Source organism: Oncorhynchus mykiss, chromosome 25 (genome assembly GCF_057628025.1).
Source record: "Oncorhynchus mykiss isolate SJ-2025 chromosome 25, ASM5762802v1, whole genome shotgun sequence".
In the NCBI taxonomy this organism is placed as follows: Eukaryota; Metazoa; Chordata; class Actinopteri; order Salmoniformes; family Salmonidae; genus Oncorhynchus; species Oncorhynchus mykiss.
The window spans coordinates 62,040,954-62,058,279 of record NC_143046.1 but is presented as its reverse complement, the minus strand read 5'-3'; the positions used below and the strand labels follow the sequence as shown (position 1 = coordinate 62,058,279).

The window sequence follows — 17,326 nt, the reverse complement described above, 5'->3', positions numbered from 1 at the left end:
CCAACGCTTGTCTTATGTGGCAGGGCTTGCAAACTATTACAGACTACAAAGGGAAGCACAGCTTCGAGCTGCCCAGTGACACGAGCCTACCAGACGAGCTAAATCACATCTATGCTCGCTTCGAGGCAGGCAACATTGAGGCATGCATGAGAGCATCAGCTGTTCCGGACAATTGTGTGATCACGCTCTCCGTAGCCGACGTGAGTAAGACCTTTAAACAGGTCAACATACACAAGGCTGCGGGGCCAGATGGATTACCAGGACATGTGCTCCGGGCATGTGCTGACCAACTGGCAGGTGTCTTCACTGACATTTTCAACATGTCCCTGATTGAGTCTGTAATACCAACATGTTTCAAGCAGACCACCATAGTCCCAGTGCCCAAGAACACAATGGCAACCTGCCTAAATGACTACAGACTCATAGCACTCACATCCGTAGCCATGAAGTGCTTTGAAAGGTTGTTAATGGCTCACATCAACACCATTATCCCAGAAACCCTAGGCCCACTCCAATTTGCATACTGCCCAAACAGATCCACAGATTATGCAATCTCTATTGCACTCCACACTGCCCTTTCCCACCTGGATAAAAGGAACACTTATGTGAGAATGCTATTCATTGACTACAGCTCAGCGTTCAACACCATAGTACCCTCAAAGCTCATCACTAAGCTAAGGTCTACCTGTTGTATTCGGCGCACGTGACAAATAAACTTTGATTTGCATCACTTGCTTTCCAGTAAAATTGCAAAATCACAACCTCTCAGACTATATCACTCAACCATTAGGGACATACACGAATCCAATGGTTTACAAATATCTCAATGGATCCACCTTTGATTGGTTTTGTAGTGCCTATGAATGAATGTCAAATCCTCAACTAGACTACTGTTATATAATCACCAGATCCCTAGGTGAGTCATTTCTTCATCCTAGTGGGATGGGGAGTGTTGTGCTGGTAGACATTTTGGCTACACTGTAGACGTGTCACAGACACTGGCTGTGTAAATGCACTAGATTATATAACCTGTTCTGTTAAATATGCAAAACACATTCATTAAAAATGTTAGTATTTATTTTTTGAAAATACAGGAAAAAAAAATGTGCTTCCTTAGATTTGAGACAAACTTTTCGAATGGCTTTAATTCAGAAGTGTAACCTTTTACAATAAATATTTACATTGAATGACACACACCAAACCCAAGAATTAAACAGAAAAAGAAAGACAAATTCCACTCAAACTGCAGGAATGGTGGACTTTAATTGTCCTAATATGGTAGGCTTGTAACTCCTAAGTGGTTTTCAAGTAAGGATAGTTGGAAGTTTGGTTAAATGGAAATAAACATGACATCAGAATGACTAAATCCTGTGACTTCCTGTCCCATAATAGAAAACAATTGGTTGATTCTTATCAATACATGTATTTTCTATTCCACACTGCAAACATCAAGATCTGTTTAGGATACCTACTGCAATACACTGGCAGGACCCATCCCTTTGCCACTGTTACAACAACTGGCTAAACATAAGGATTGACAAATAAGGACAAGGCTGTTTGTACACCAAGCAACTGAAGTACAAGTCAGGCAATCCCTTCTTTTAACTTTGTTGTTCATGTAACTTTAAATTATATTAAAACAGCATACTTTATTCAGAATAACATTTCCTTCCATGACTAGTGTATTTGCAATAATCATGTAACACACAAAGGTAGCGGGCAAGGCACCAGGTTTATGTAGGACATGATGTGAATGATAAGGCACCACTTGAGCAAGGCTTTCCTACTATTTAGATTTCTTCATTTATAAGCCAGGTACTTGACTTATATCAAATAATGGAACACACACAGTTCTTACAACCATTTTTATCTACAGCTAATCAAAATATATTACACCTCGGTGGCACAGGTGTGTGTTGCCTTAGTAATGCCTTTTAGCCTTGTCTGTAGGAATCACTCGTGACATCCCTCTTCTAGGCCTTTGTGGAGCCAGGTTCAGAGTTTGCAGGTGGCCTGGGCCACTTTCGAGCTTGTCTTCTTGTTAAGGGAACGACAGATAAAAGCTCCAGCATCCATCAGCTTTGGCAGGTCCACTCCCTGAGATAGAGGGAGAGGAAGGACAGAGTCACACACAAACAGTGAACTCATTGTGTGCACTGACTAGTTTAAAAAAGATAACTGGTTCTCCTACAGATCAAAACGCTTTGTGTCGAAGTAAACACTGATGACAATGATGCTGTCAATACAGAGGAAGTAGAACAATATATCGTAACAGTTTGCCAGATTCCATTGAACTGAGGGAGGAAGTGAAAGTGGGAGACAGGTAAAAAGAGAGGGAAGAGGAGAATTCTCACCGTCTGAATGCCAAGTCCGTGCAACATGTACACCACATCTTCTGTGGCCACATTGCCAGAAGCCCCTTGTGCATATGGACACCCGCCAAGGCCAGCCACTGACGAGTCCACAACACTGATGCCCATCTGCAAAAATCAAACAGCATCTTCATCAAATGCATGCCAGTAGAATTCCAGTACTATTCATACAGCAATCAGAGTCCTCTATATTGCACTCAGCTTCAGAGTCGATATTCACGTCATAAGAAGGAATTCCCCTCGACCACGCCCAGAAATTGGGGTAAACATACCCCCATTGTAAAAGAGCCAACTTCGTCGTAGATTTTGTGTTATATGTTATTCAATGTACAGTACATGTAACCAGGTTTTTTTTAATTCTGAACTATAGTTTGCAATGCTCCTACGTAGGGAAATAGAGCCTGCGAGAAGAGCCCTGTGGCTTCAGGCTATTCGGGTTGGGAGAGTAGGAAATGTGGGCACCCAGTGTCCAAGTAGGCTACACTTTACTACCGGTTAAAGTTAAAAAACACATACTTATTCAAGGGTTTTTATTTATTTTTACTATTTTCTACATTGTAGAATAAGACATCAAAACTATGAAATGACACATAATAATGTAATAAATAATAAATCATGTAGTAACCAAAACATTGTTAAACAAATCTAAATATATTTTTTATTTGAGATTCTTCAAAGTAGCCACCCTTTGCCTTGATGACAGCTTTGCACACTCTTGGGTTTCTCTCAACCAGCTTCATGAATTAGTTACCTGGAATGCATTTCAATTAACAGGTGTCCCTTCATAATTTGTGGAATTTCTTTCCTTCTAAATGCGTTTGAGCCAATCAGTTGTGTTGTGACAAGGTAGGGCTTGTGTACAGAAGATAGCTCTATTTAGTAAAAGACCAAGTCCATATTATGGCAAGGACAGATCAAATAAGCAAAGAGAAACGACAGTCCAACATTTCATTAAGACATGAAGGTCAGTCTATACGGAACATTTCAAGAATTTTGAAAGTTTCTTCAAGTGCTGTTGTAAAAACCATCAAGCGCTCTGATGAAACTGGCTCTCATGAGGACCTCCACGGGAATGGCAGACCCAGAGTTACCTCTGCTGCAGAGGATAAGTTCATTAGAGTTAACAGTCTCAGAAATTGCAGCCCAAATAAATGCTTCAGAGTTAAAATAACAGACACATCAACATCAACTGTTCAGAGGAGACTGTGTGAATCAGGCCTTCATGGTCGAATTGCTGCAAAGAAACCACTACAAAAGGACACCAATAAGAAGAGACTTGCTTGGGCCAAGAAAGACGAGCAATGGACATTAGACTGGTGGAAATCTGTCCTTTGGTCTGGAGTCCAAAGTGGAGATTTTTGATCCAACCGCTGTGTCTTTGTGAGACGTGCTGTGTGTGAACGGATGATCTCCGCATGTGTATTTCCCACCGTAAAGCATGGAGGTGGTGTTATGGTGTGAGGGTGCTTTACTGGTGACACTGTCTGTGATTTATTTAGTATTCAAAGCACACTTAACAAGCATGGCTACCACAGCGATACGCCATCCCATCTGGTTTGGGCTTAGTTTAATTTATTTTTCAATATGACAATGACACAACACACCTCCAGGCTGTATAAAGGCTGTTTTTACTAAGGAGTGTGATAGAGTGCTGCATCAGATGACCTGGCCTCCACAATCCCCCCGACCTCAACCAAATGGTGATGGTTTGGGATGAGTCTGACCGCAGAGTGAAGGAAAAGCAGCCAACAAGTGCTCAGCATTTGTGGGAACACCAAGACTGTTGGAAAAGCATTCCAGGTGAAGCTGGTTGAGAGAAAGCCAAGAGTGTGCAAAGCTGTCATCGAGGCAAAGGGTGATTACGCATTAAGAAGGAAAGAAATTCCACAAATTAACTTAAGGAACACCTGTTAATTGAAATGCATTCCAGGTGACTACCTCATGTAGCTGGTTGAGAGAATGCCAAGAGTGTGCAAAGCTGCCATGATGGCAAATGGTGGCTATTTGAAGAATCTCAAATATAAAATATATTTTGATTTGTTTAACAATTTTTTGGTTACTACATTATTCCATGTGTTATTTCATAGTTGTGATGTCTTCACTATTATTCTACATTGTAAAAATTTGTAAAAATAAAGAAAAACCCTTGAATGAGTAGGCGTTCTAAAACTTTTGACCGGTAGTGTAGCTATGTGTGTGGAAAACATTTCATCACAGGTAAGACATTTAACTTGTATAGTCTGTAACTCTACTCACTCTTGTAGCTGTATCGTTTATTTGTTTGTGTTGTTGGTCTTGGCTAGCTTAATATTCTTGTTGGTAGCAAGCTAGCACCTGCGTAGCTGCTAGCGCCATCATTAAAAGGGGCATAAGAGAAGCCCTACAACATTACATTTTTGTAAGATGTGAGAACGCTCTAGAGCAGGCAATGTTGAAAAGTCATCTTTAGACATGTTGTACCTTTCTTAAATGTAGTTTTGCAATTGACTAAAACAAGCAGAAAACAAGAAAATTACATTTGAAAAAAAAGTTACGTTTTTTTGCTGTGAGCCAATGGGGTAAACACGGGTTGGAATCCCCATAGGCGAGTGGGGCCGCAATGTTCTATCTAATGCCAACTGGGACTATACAGTACCTGCAGGGCAATGAGAATGTTGGCCAGGGCCTGACCGTAGGTGTCATGGCAGTGGACTGCCAGAGCGTTGACGGGCACCTCCCTGCTCACCGCCTGCAGCATCTCAGTCATGCCACCTGGGGTACCCACACCTATGGTGTCACCCAGAGATATCTCATAGCAACCCATGGAGTACAGACGCTTGGCTACCTGCATTAAAGAGTTACAAGTGAAATCCTCAAGCAGTTTTAAAGCTCTATAACAATGTTCAATTAAATCTATTTGGAGGATAATTACATTTATAAGGGAAGATGAGATATTTCTCAGTGAAAAGGGAAAGAATGCTAGGCTTGGTCTGAGTCAGAGGAACTTACCTGAGCCACTTTGTCTGGTGACACCTTGCCCTCATATGGGCATCCCAGCACACATGACACATACCTGAGGGAACAGAGCATGGACATAAGAGGAATGTGACCAACCCTACAGATTTTCTCCATTGACAATCACTGCTCCTCATTTTCTACCTCAGCTTCTTTGTCCGTCTGTCAGTCCGTCTTACCCTCTGACTGGCACGCCGGCCTCTTTGGCTGCTTTGGTGACGACCTCAAAGCGCTGCAGGCTCTCATCCACAGAGCAGTTTATGTTCTTCTTACTGAACAGCTCTGAGGCTGCACCAAATATGGCCACCTCTGCAGCTCCTGCATTCACCTGGGAAAACAAACAGCAACATACTTGCTCGATACCTACAATATAAAATAGGACACTGATTTTACAACAGTGTATGATGACGCTTGATGGAATTCATGAGTTATTCTAACTTCTCGCTTTTTAAGTAATTTGTGTATAGATATGATATTGCGGTGACATAAGCAGAGTGCCATGGAGCCCAGGTAGGAACTTACAGCTGCCAGAAATCCCTTGAGGTTGGGGGTCAGAACGGGGTAGGACACACCTGGCCTTCTGTGTATCCCCATCATCACCTCCACCTGGTCTGCCATCTGCCAATCAGGGGGGAAAAGACACCAAAGATGATGGATAAATGAAGATGCCCCACTCAGGCCATTTACCATTTAAAATAAATTGTAAGTTCTGTCTGCTTAACGGGGTAGCTCTCCCATAGACACCAATGCATTAGCAGCTGGGTCTGATCTGCTTAGTTCATTGACTGTATATGAACTCGAAGAAATGAAGGAGTGTGATGTCTCGCTTCCTCTTCCGTCTCTGAGGACACATCGCAAACTATGCAATGGAGTCTTCGCTAAGTCCCGGGCACCCTTGGTTATTGTTACAACCTTGGACAACATTTTTCCGGGAAGTCAAATACATCCACTGGCAAAATCCCCTCACAATGATCTCAAACTGTGTTTCTAATACACAATTAAACACACTATTTTGTATTTATTAAGGATCCCCACTCTTCCTAGGGTCCAGCAACATTAAGGCGGTTATTTACAATTTGAAATATTACACAACATTACATTTCATAACACTTTACCCAATACATTTAGTGTGTTCCCTCAGGGCCACTTGCAAATCAGGAAACTCTTAGGGTATGTTGTGGAGAACGGTCATTACAATTGCTTCATGGGAACCTGGTAAAATGTTTGTAGTATAGCAAACCACTGAATGGCTCTGAATTCCCTGTAAGCATGCAATCAAAGCTATAAACACATTTGGAACTAACAGCAGATGGGAGTTGTATTCATAACAACTTGGCTAAACATACATTTTGAGAAAACAAGTTATATTAAGTGGCTAGCTTGCGTTAGCAACATTTGGTGGTCAATGAGACAGAGCTAGCTAACCAGCTGAGCTAGGAAACTATGTAACAAAAGTATAATTTAGGAGTCGAAAAATACTCCAACAGGCTCTGCATTTCAGGAATCACAATGGCAAGTACTCCTGGTGCACTGCTCAATTACTTAACCATTTACACATTAATTTAAAGTTAAAATCTCAGTTTTCATGCAATTTAAACGTGAGCTTGGCTCAGGTTAGCTAGCTAAGTTATATTCATAATATATAACTCATCTGCTGTCGATATCAGGATATGATCTGAGTGCACTAGTTACAGTGCCTCCAGAATGTATTCATACCCCTTGACCTATTCCACAATGTTGTGTTGTAGCCTGAATTCAAAATTGATAAAATAGTTTACACACAATACCCCATAATGACAAAGTAAAAACATGTTTTTCAAAATGTTTGCTAAATGTACTGAAAATAAAATACAGAAATATATAAATTTACATAAGTATTCACACCTGAGTCAATACATCGTATAAGCAACTTTAGCAGCGATTACAGATTTGAGTTGTTTTGGCTATGTCTGTATCACATTTGCACATCTGGATTTAGGTATTTTCTCCCATTTTTCCTTGCAGATTTTTTCAAGCTCTGTTAAGTTAGATGGGAAGCAGCAGTGAACAACATTCAAGTCTTTCCATGGGATTAGCACCACAGCATGCTGCCACCACCATGCTTCACAGCAGGAATGGTGTTAGACAGGTGATGAGCTGTGCCTGGTTCTCCAGACATAGTGCTTTGCATTCAGGCCAAAAGTGTAAAACTTTTGTCTCATCAGACCAGAATATTTCATCTTATTTACGCAGTCTTTCACATTCCATTTAGCAAATTTCAGGCATGCTGTCATGTGTCTTTTTCTCAGGAGTGGCTTCCATCTGGCCACTCTCCCATAAAGCCCAGATTGGTTAAGTGAGGTAGAGACTGTTGTCCTTCTGGCAGTAGTTGCATATTCAGAGTAGTTGCATATTTATTACATTTCCTAATGATGGAGACCACTGTGCTCTTCAACACTATAAACTTCCCCAGATATGTGCCTCAACACAATTCTATCGCAGAGATCTACAGACAGACAGATCTTGGACTTCATGGTGTAGCTTCTGCTCTGACATGCACTGTCATCAGTTTCTTTCTAAATCATGTCCAAACAATTGAAATGGCCACAGGTGGACTCCAAGTTGTAGGGACCTCTCAAGGATGATCAAAAGAAATTGGATGCACCTGAACTCAATTTGGAGTGTCATAGTAAAAGGGGTGTGAATACGTTGTTGTGGAGCTCTGTCAGGAGCTCCCTCGGGGCAGTCCCGTTAGTTCTCTTACATATTGCTTACACAGACAAGTTATATATGCATGATTCATTATTTACTTTTGGTTCATGCATGTGACCAACCAATACCACATGAGGCTTCTTTTCCAAGCGGAGACCTTGAAACTGATATACCCATTTATGTTCTCAAAACAATGTTCTGGGTGTACTGCCAAATTGCTTATACTAATAGTGAGGATTCCTCCGGAGCCGGATCAATCAGTCACTTGCATGAACCCAGTCGAAATGGTTATTAGAAAAGCAATGTAAATTATATATTTCTGTATTTCATTTTCAATAAATTTGAAAATATGATTTTCACTGTCATTATGGGGTATTGTGAGTAGATAGGTGAGAAAAAAATATTTAAAACATTTTTTGTATTTTTTTATTTTTTTTTACCCCTTTTTCTCCCCAATTTCGTGGTATCCAATTGTTGTAGTAGCTACTATCTTGTCTCATCGCTACAACTCCCGTACGGGCTCGGGAGAGACGAAGGTCGAAAGTCCTGCGTCCTCCGATACACAACCCAACCAGCCGCACTGCCGCACAGCGCGCATCCAACCCGGAAGCCAGCCGCACCAATGTGTCGGAGGCTACACCGTGCACCTGGCAACCTTGGTTGGCGCGCACTGCGCCCGGCCCGCCACAGGAGTCGCTGGTGCGCGATGAGACAAGGACATCCCTACCGACCAAGCCCTCCCTAACCCGGACGACGCTAGGCCAATTGTGCGTCGCCCCCACGGACCTCCCGGTCGCGGCCGGTTACGACAGAGCCTGGGCGCGAACCCAGGGACTCTGATGGCACAGCTGGCGCTGCAGTACAGCGCCCTTAACCACTGCGCCACCCGGGAGGCCTAAAACATTTTTAATTCAGGCTATAACAACATGTGGAATAAGTCAAGGGGTATGAATACTTTCTGAAGGCATTGAAGCTCGAAAAGTGGTTAGTAGCTTTGACTGCGTGCTGGCAGTGCATTTAGACCCATCCAGTGGTTAGGCACACTTCAAACTTCATTTTACCAGGTTCCTGTGAAGCAATTGTAACGACAGTCTACCACAACACACGTAAGAGTCTCCTGAACAGAAAGAGTTTAATAATGTTTCATCTGTATATTCTATAAAGGAAAAATGGGTGTCAAATGAAGCTTTACAGTTTCCTCTGTAATATAAGCAGTATTTTGATTTCAATAATTTTCTTACAAATAATCAATATTGAAAAATATAAACATGAATATTGAAAATATAAAATATTTGATTTGTCTAAATTCTCCATATATTGAACATAATCTACTGTACAGGCATATCAAAGTTCTAGAGTGGGATCTCTGCTAGTTTGAGTTATGTTCCAATTTGTAAGCATTTCCAACAGACTGAATGTGAAAACTAATCAAAATTGGTCACCCTCTGCTGGTTATTTGCAGGATGTGCAATGATACAATCCAACAGCATACCACCCTGCATCCCACTGCTGGCTTGTCTCTGATGCTAAGTAGGGTTTGTCCTGCTTAGACCAGATGGTCCTGGATGTAGTGTTGAAGGCCAGTATGAGGCACTCTTTCCTCTGGTCTAAAAAAAATATTCCAATGCCCCAGGGCAGTGATTGGGGACATTGCCTTGTGTAGGGTGCCGTCTTTCAGATGGGACATTAACTGGTGTCCTAACTCTCTGTGCTCACGAAAGATCCCATGGCACATAAGAGCAGGGCTGTTAACCCCGGTGTCCCCGCTAAATTCCCAATCCTGCCCTCATGGTCACCTAATCATCCCCAGCTTACAATTGGCTCATACATCACCCTCCTCTCCCCTGTAACTATTCCCCTCCTCTCCCCTGTAACTATTCTCCAGGTCGTTGCTGTAAATGAGCATGAGTTCTCAGTCAACTTACCTGTTTTTTTTAAAAATACAAGTAAAAGAGGGGCTGTGATTGCCAACTATGCCAATTTCTCTGTAGAAAAATGGGCAATAACTCTAAAACTACCTGAGATTCCACTCTGGAACTTTGATATGCCCGTAGAGTATATTATGTTCAACAATATATTGATATATAACAATAGACATGTTTTATATTTTCTATAATTGTGTTTATATTTTTCAATATTCATATATGAATGTAATACAATTGTTATTGAAATCAAAATACTACCCATTCTACAGGGGAAGTAGTAAAGCTTCATATGAAACACATTTTTCCTCTGTAGCACATACAGATGAAACATTATGGAGTCTTAAAGGAGGCCTGGGTAAGGCCAAAATGTAAAATGTTCTAACTTCAATGAATTATTTCTCTATTAAGATACAAATGTCAAATATATGTCAACAATCCTTCCAAAGGACCCTTCTATGGCATTCAATTTAGTTAAAATCCCCCAAATCATGGTCCCAAATCACTCTAGTAAGCTCACCTGTGGAACCCATTTCGGGGAGACAAAGCTTGTGGCTTCGATGACAGAAAGACCCGCCTCTGAGAGCATGTCAATCAGGTGAATCTTAACTTCAGAAGGAACGACAGTCTGACAGGGCCAACAGGAGAGAGACAGGAGTTATGACAATAACATCTGCAACCGGTGGCTTTTGACCCAGTTCCCCATAACTGGAAGGACTAACTTTTTCCTCATGACTTTGAGTGACACGCCCACCCACTCAATCCAATGGACCGCCAAAAATATGTAATTCACTGGTGGACTGATTTAAAAGTATCAAATCTTAATAAAGTGAAATATTACCTTCTCATTTTGCAGGCCATCCCTGGGTCCCACCTCCACTATCTTTACCCTCTCTGGGAGAGTTTTCCCTGCAGACGCGCCATCCTGAACCTGTCAACAGAGCGTTGTGAGGCAGTGCACGTAACGTTAGTTAAAAGCAACACACACAAGAACCACACACGCTCAGATTAAGTCAAACCATATCGCATTATGGCTATGACATTGACGGTTATACCAAAATATAGTATCACACACACATTTTAAAAGCGGCCTTTATAATCAATTCTAACAAAACAGCTAGCCAACCTAGTATCAATGATACTGGTACTGTAGTCGCTAGCTAGCAAACTTAGGCTAACAACAGGCGCTTGTGTTTATTAAAGGGCACTCATTTGCAATCAAATGTAGCTAGTCAAAAAAGCAAGCCACTGCATTGAGGAGACATTGAAAAAGAAAACATATGGACTTACTAATTTTGCCACTGCTACTGGACGACTCAAGGATAAACATTGAAGACCCATTCTAGAACCAAAACAGCTTCTGTTGACAAATCTCATGACAGCCGCCATTTTAGTCCAACATTAGCGTTAACGTCAATTTCTTCTTCTTCTTCTTCTTCTTCTTCTTCTTCTTCTTCTTCTTTGGTATCATGGCGTTCGCACATTTTGTTTGTGCATGCTGCCACCTACTGTGCGGTAGCGTGTGTTCTATCACGTTACATTTGTGATACAAAAATAAAAAAGGAAGCGAGAGAAAATACAAAATTCCACCACCAACCAACCCTACACCTATATACCACAATATAATAAAAAATCAGTCTCGAAATATCTTAGAACTCTTCTGCAGTCAAATCTCATACACCCAGATACTTCTCTGCAGCTGCCACCTACACTCATTAAAAACCCACTGCCCCATTCCACTACGTTGACCCTAACTTCTCCTGAACCATGCCAGCGGCCTGGGAGGACGGGACACCACTACTCAACACACCCTGTAACTCTTCTGAAGTAAAATCTCGTAAACCCAAATTCTTCTCTGCAACTGCCACCACATCTATTTTCTGTGATTTACATTGCGCTCCATTTCTGCAGCACAGAAGATAACCATTGCTATGAACGCTAAGAAGCCAACCTTACTGAAGCATATATCACTCATTGGCTTATCCCTCTATTCTGACACCAATCTACTCTCACGATCCCTCACCCTTGACCCCATCCTCCTCTACTTTCTTCACTGCCTCATCATATGACACCTTCTGCACAACTCTGGGCATTTCAATCTGTCTCTCTCGCACCGGACACTTCCAATCCCCGACAACATGGGCACCCCTACAGTTGACGCACACTACTTTATCCACTGAAACTACACAATCATTTGTCCCATGCCTATGGGGAGTGATTCAGGACAGAATTCAGCCTAGTGAAGCTACTGATACCTCTCACCAAGTCCCCTAACATCTTCCTAACGCAATAAGATACTGCCATCAATTAACATGGATTGTCAATGGAGTTTTTTTCTATAGCGTCAAACCGCCGACACGTTCATGTCATGTTCATCTCATGTCACGTGACACATCATATAGACGTTTCTTATGAAAGATCTCACCTTGAAAGCCTTAAAAACATCTACATAACATCTACGTGTACATCATGCTTTCACGTTGTGTACACACAATACTTATGTGTCACAAATTATTTTATGTGAAAGTTTTGTTTTTATTAAAGATCTCACCAAATATGCATTTCACCTCTATATAAAAAATATGTATATGGCTAGTTGATTTGCAGCCAGCTCTCCTTCTACGTGGCTGACGTGAGTAAGACATTTAAACGTGCTAACCATAGCAAGGCTGCCGGCCCAGACAGCATCCCTAGCCGTGTACTCAGAGCATGAGCAGACCAGCTGGCTAGTGTGTTTACTGACATATTCAATCTTTCCCTATCCCAGTCTGCTGTCCCCACATGCTTCAAGATGGCCACCAATGTTCCTGTACCCAAGAAGGCATAGGTAACTGAACTGAATGACTATCGTCCTGTAGCACTCACTTCTGTCATCATGAAGTGCTTTGAGAGACTAGCCAAGGATCATATCACCTCCACCTCTACCTGCCAACCTAGACCCACTGCAATTTGCGTACCGCCCCAATAGGTCCACAGATGATGCAATGGCCATCACACTGCACACTGCTTTATTCCATCTGGACAAGAGGAATACTAACTATGTAAGAATACTGTTCTTTGATTACAGCTGAGCATTCGACACTATAGTACCCTCCAAGCTCATCATTAAGCTGGAGAGCCTGGGTCTCAACACGACCCTATGCGTTTGGGTCCTGGACTTCCTGATGGGCCGCCATCAGGTGGTGAAGGTAGGAAACAGCATCTCCACTTCGCTGATCCTCAACACTGGGGCCCCACAACGGTGCATGCACTTCAGCCCCCTCCTGTACTCCCTGTTCACCCATGACTGCGTGGCCATGCACGCCTCCAACTCGATCATCAAGTTTGCAAACACCACAACAGTAGTAGGCTTGATCACCACCAACAACGAGACAGCCTATAGGGAGGAGGTGAGGGCACTCGGAATGTGGTGTCAGGAAAACAACCTCTCACTCAACGTCAACTAAACAAAGGAGATGATCGTGGACTTCAGGAAACAGCAGAGAGAGCACCCCCCTATCCATATCGACGGGACAGCAGTGGAGAAGGTGGACATTTTTAAGTTCCTCGGCATACACATCACAGAAAAACTGAAATGGTCCACCCACACAGACAGCGTGGTGATGAAGGCGCAACAGCGCTTCTTCAACCTCAGGAGGCTGAAGAAATTTGGCTTGTCACCTAAAGCCCTCACAAACTTTTACAGATGCACAATTGAGAGCATCCTGTCAGGCTGTGTCATCGCCTGGTACGGCAACTGCACCGCCCACAACCGCAGGGCTCCCCAGAGGATGGTGCAGTCTGCACAACGCATCACTGGGGGCAGACTACCTGCCCTCCAGGACACCTACAGCACCCAATGTCACAGGAAGGCCAAAAAGATCATCAAGGACAACAACCACCCGAGCCACTGCCTGTTCACCCCGTTACCATCCAGAAGGCGAGGTCAGTACAGGTACATCAAAGCTGGGACGGAAAGACTGAAAAAAAAAATATATCTCAAGGCCATCAGACTGCTAAACACCCATCACTAACAAAGAGAGGTTGCTGCCTACATACAGACTTTTAAATATTGTCCAATCTAACAAATGGATCACTAGTCACTTTATTATTGCCACTTTAATAACAATGTTTACATATCTTGCATTACTCATCCCATATGTACACTGTATTTTATACCATCTATTGCATCTTGCCTATGCAGCTCGGTCATCGCTCATCCATATATCTATATGTATATATTCTTATTCCATCCCTTCAGATATGTGTGTATTAGGTAGTTGTTGTGGAATTGTTAGATTAATTGTTGATTTTGCTGCACTGTCGGAACTAGAAGCACAAGCATTTCGCTACACTCGCAATAACATCTGCTAACCATGTGACCAATACAATTTGATTTGATTACCATGTAGGTATGCCTATTTCTCAAATCAATAAGGACAACAGGGCTTCTTTGTTGGATGGAGCCCTATTCAGAAAGAAGATGTAGCCTATGTCTCTAGCACAGAGTTTAAACAACTGGGAACTCGGCAATCTCTGAATTCAGACTTCAGTGCATTCAAGACAACTGGGAACTCGGAACTCTGCAATCCCTGAATTCCGGCTTCAGTGTATTCAAGACAACTGGGAATTAAAAATAAATAAAAACATTTGAACGGTCATCCAAACTCGGGCATCTTTCTGATGTCGTTTCCCCCCCAGAGTTCCCAGTTTACCACAAGTTTACCTGTTTAACAGACACAGTCACTGTCACCATGCAGTCCTTAGGCTAGTAATTTCTATGGAGATGTCTTATGGCTAAAAGCAGGGCAGGGCAAAAAGCATAAACAAAAAGCAACCCCTTGTTAGCTTAGCCTTAGCAAAAATAACAGTCCAGATTATATAAAGCGATCTAGGCTATAACAATGATTAACTCCATGATTATTTCTGCAAAGTCTACTAGCCTATTGAAGGTCTTGCCCAGCCTCAACAAGGGTTATTGGTAGGCCTATGGGCTTATGAAAACATTTACTTTGAAATGTAATGCAAGAGTCATTATCCCAAGATAAATATGGTCATTTTAAATGCTCGGCAATTTAGAATATTAGTGGTAGGCTATGCCTATAACTAAAGACCAAAAAGATAGAAGCAGTATAGAAGCAGTATTGGTCTATTCATAGAGCGAAGAGCTGAACAGATAACATTTTTATCTCTCAGAATCACATTGAATCAGGCTATTAATTTCAGTTAATGTGGCTGCGATGTTTTCAGATGTATTTGCATAGGTAAACCATTGTGATTAATGAAATTTACTATCTTCTGCTTTTATTATTAAACAGGATCATTAATAATAATTGTTTTCAATGCTCTGCATGGACTTTGATTTTTCATTTGTTTTCCATAAATGACTACTGCTTTATACCTGACCACGTTGTTAAGGTTACGCCTAGGCCTGTTCCTTGTAAAGATTGTATTGAGTGGAATAAAAAACAATGTCTAGACAAGAAGGTGGGAATGGGTGTGTGGTGAAGAGCCTCCAAAGGCATGTTTCTGTCTCCTGACAAATCGTGCGTTTTAATTGTGTCATTGTGTGAATTGTTTAGGCTACCCTTTGTTTGTTGATGTTGATCAATTCCGTTATATACAGTACCAGTCAAAAGTTTGGACACACCTACTCATTCAAGGGTTTTTCTTTATTTTTGACTATTTTCTACATTGTAGAATAATGGCGGTTGGAACCAAAAATCTCACATTTTGACTCATCAGACCAAAGGACAGATTTCCACCAGTCTAATGTCCATTGCTTGTTGTTTCTTGGCCCAATAAAGTATCTTCTTCTTATTGGTGTCCTTTAGTAGTGGTTTCTTTGCAGCAATTCAACCATGATTTATTTAGAATTCACCACCAGTAAATGTCCACCGTTAATTCCCATATTTTATCATCTTCAATGTTGATTTACGGCAATTTCTGTTCATGCAATTCGAAATGCTACACAAAACAACAGGTTTTGTCTTATTTCATAACATTGACGAATTCTGTCAATTTCTTTATTATTTTGTCAGTTTCTTCATGGTCTTTTGTTGGTGTGTGAGCGTGTCTTTTTTGTAGAAGTAAGCTACTTTGCCTGCTTGCAAATGTATGCTAAAAGTGGGGATGTTTCATTGTATTTCTGATTATCTTAACTCACCACCAGAAAACCATGGAACCACCAATACAATATAGGCCTACACTCTTAGGAAAAAAAGGATCTAGGATTCTTCCACTGTCCCTATAGGAGAACCCTTTGAAGAACCATTTTTGGTTCCATTCCACAGAGGGTTCTAAAATGGAACCCAAATGGGTTCTTACTGGAATCAAAAATACTTCTACCTGGAACCAAAAACGGTTCTCCTTTGATGAGAGCCAAAGAACACACAGAGGGGCACATCACACTCATGTATTTTCTTGGAACTCCATCCATAACCACACACACACACACACACACACGCACACACACGCACACGCACACACACACACAGACACACGCACACGAACACGCACACGAACACACACGTCTGTAGCATCTTGTTTACATTTCTCACATTTTAGGCGTCCAACTGAGGCCTTGGTTGAATCGTGTTGCACTGAGATAGGCACAGAGGTATGTACAGCCCTTTTCTGTGCGGCTGCAAATGAGTTGAACAGGAGAGGGAGAGTGTTGGAGGTAGTGGGTTGAACAGTTTCAGTGAAGCTGATTGGTTGATCTGGCTCATGACATCATCTTGAATAAAAGAAAGACTGATTTAGAAATTAGTTCAACATTGTCATAGTTCAACAGCTGAATAAACTTCATTAACATGGTCTCAGAGATAGCAAGATATTCCGTGTTCACTGAATGAAGTAGCTACCCTACCCATTCCGCATATACAATTTCATTCTAAAAATAAATTAATTATACTATAGTACATTCAATGACTTTATTGTAGACTATAGGCTACTCCTGTATCTACCTTGTACAATGCTGTACTCATTGAATGAAGTAGCATACCCATCCGCATTTACAATTTAATTGATCAATTAGATAAATAATACAAGCACATAGAATAGGCTACTCCTGTATCCACACTATAATAGGATACCGTTATGATACTGGCGTGATCTTAGGTCTTCAATCGAAGTTGTATGTTGTATCTCATTTCCGTCCTTCATGGAAAAGTAGTTATGCATCCCCCATTCAATTAAGTCCGGGTGTGAATGTCCCATAGCTCCAGCACACAATGGCATGTAGGGGTAGTGTATTACAATGTAAAACGTGTACATGTCCTATAGCACCCCGTGTGTATATTTTAATTTACAATTGAATTAATCCATTAAATAAATAATACCATACATCAAATTACGTTATTATTG

At 41.6% G+C, this 17,326-nt stretch overlaps 1 protein-coding gene across 1 annotated transcript; it reads right to left on the bottom strand.

Annotated features, from left to right (window-relative positions):
• Positions 1 to 1,059: 1,059 nt before the first annotated feature.
• On the bottom strand, positions 1,060 to 11,465 carry LOC110505425 (3-hydroxy-3-methylglutaryl-CoA lyase). Its single transcript, XM_021584630.3, has 9 exons — positions 11,270 to 11,465; positions 10,821 to 10,910; positions 10,500 to 10,607; positions 5,889 to 5,984; positions 5,546 to 5,694; positions 5,361 to 5,424; positions 5,008 to 5,196; positions 2,355 to 2,480; positions 1,060 to 2,097 (listed from the first exon to the last, which is right to left on the bottom strand). The coding sequence occupies exons 1-9, from the start codon at positions 11,366 to 11,368 to the stop codon at positions 1,996 to 1,998; spliced, it is 1,023 nt and encodes a 340-aa protein (XP_021440305.3). The 5' UTR covers positions 11,369 to 11,465; the 3' UTR covers positions 1,060 to 1,995.
• Between the last annotated feature and the right edge of the window lie 5,861 nt (positions 11,466 to 17,326).

Bases quoted from the DNA above. Each gene is read 5' to 3' on its own strand.
- LOC110505425 (XM_021584630.3), bottom strand. From the start codon at position 11,368: ATGGCGGCTGTCATGAGATTTGTCAACAGAAGCTGTTTTGGTTCTAGA. The intron at 10,608-10,820 runs GTAATATTTCAC...TGGCCCTGTCAG, and splicing joins ATGGCCTGCAAAATGAGAAG to ACTGTCGTTCCTTCTGAAGT. The intron at 5,197-5,360 runs GTAAGTTCCTCT...TCTTTAATGCAG, and splicing joins CACCAGACAAAGTGGCTCAG to GTAGCCAAGCGTCTGTACTC.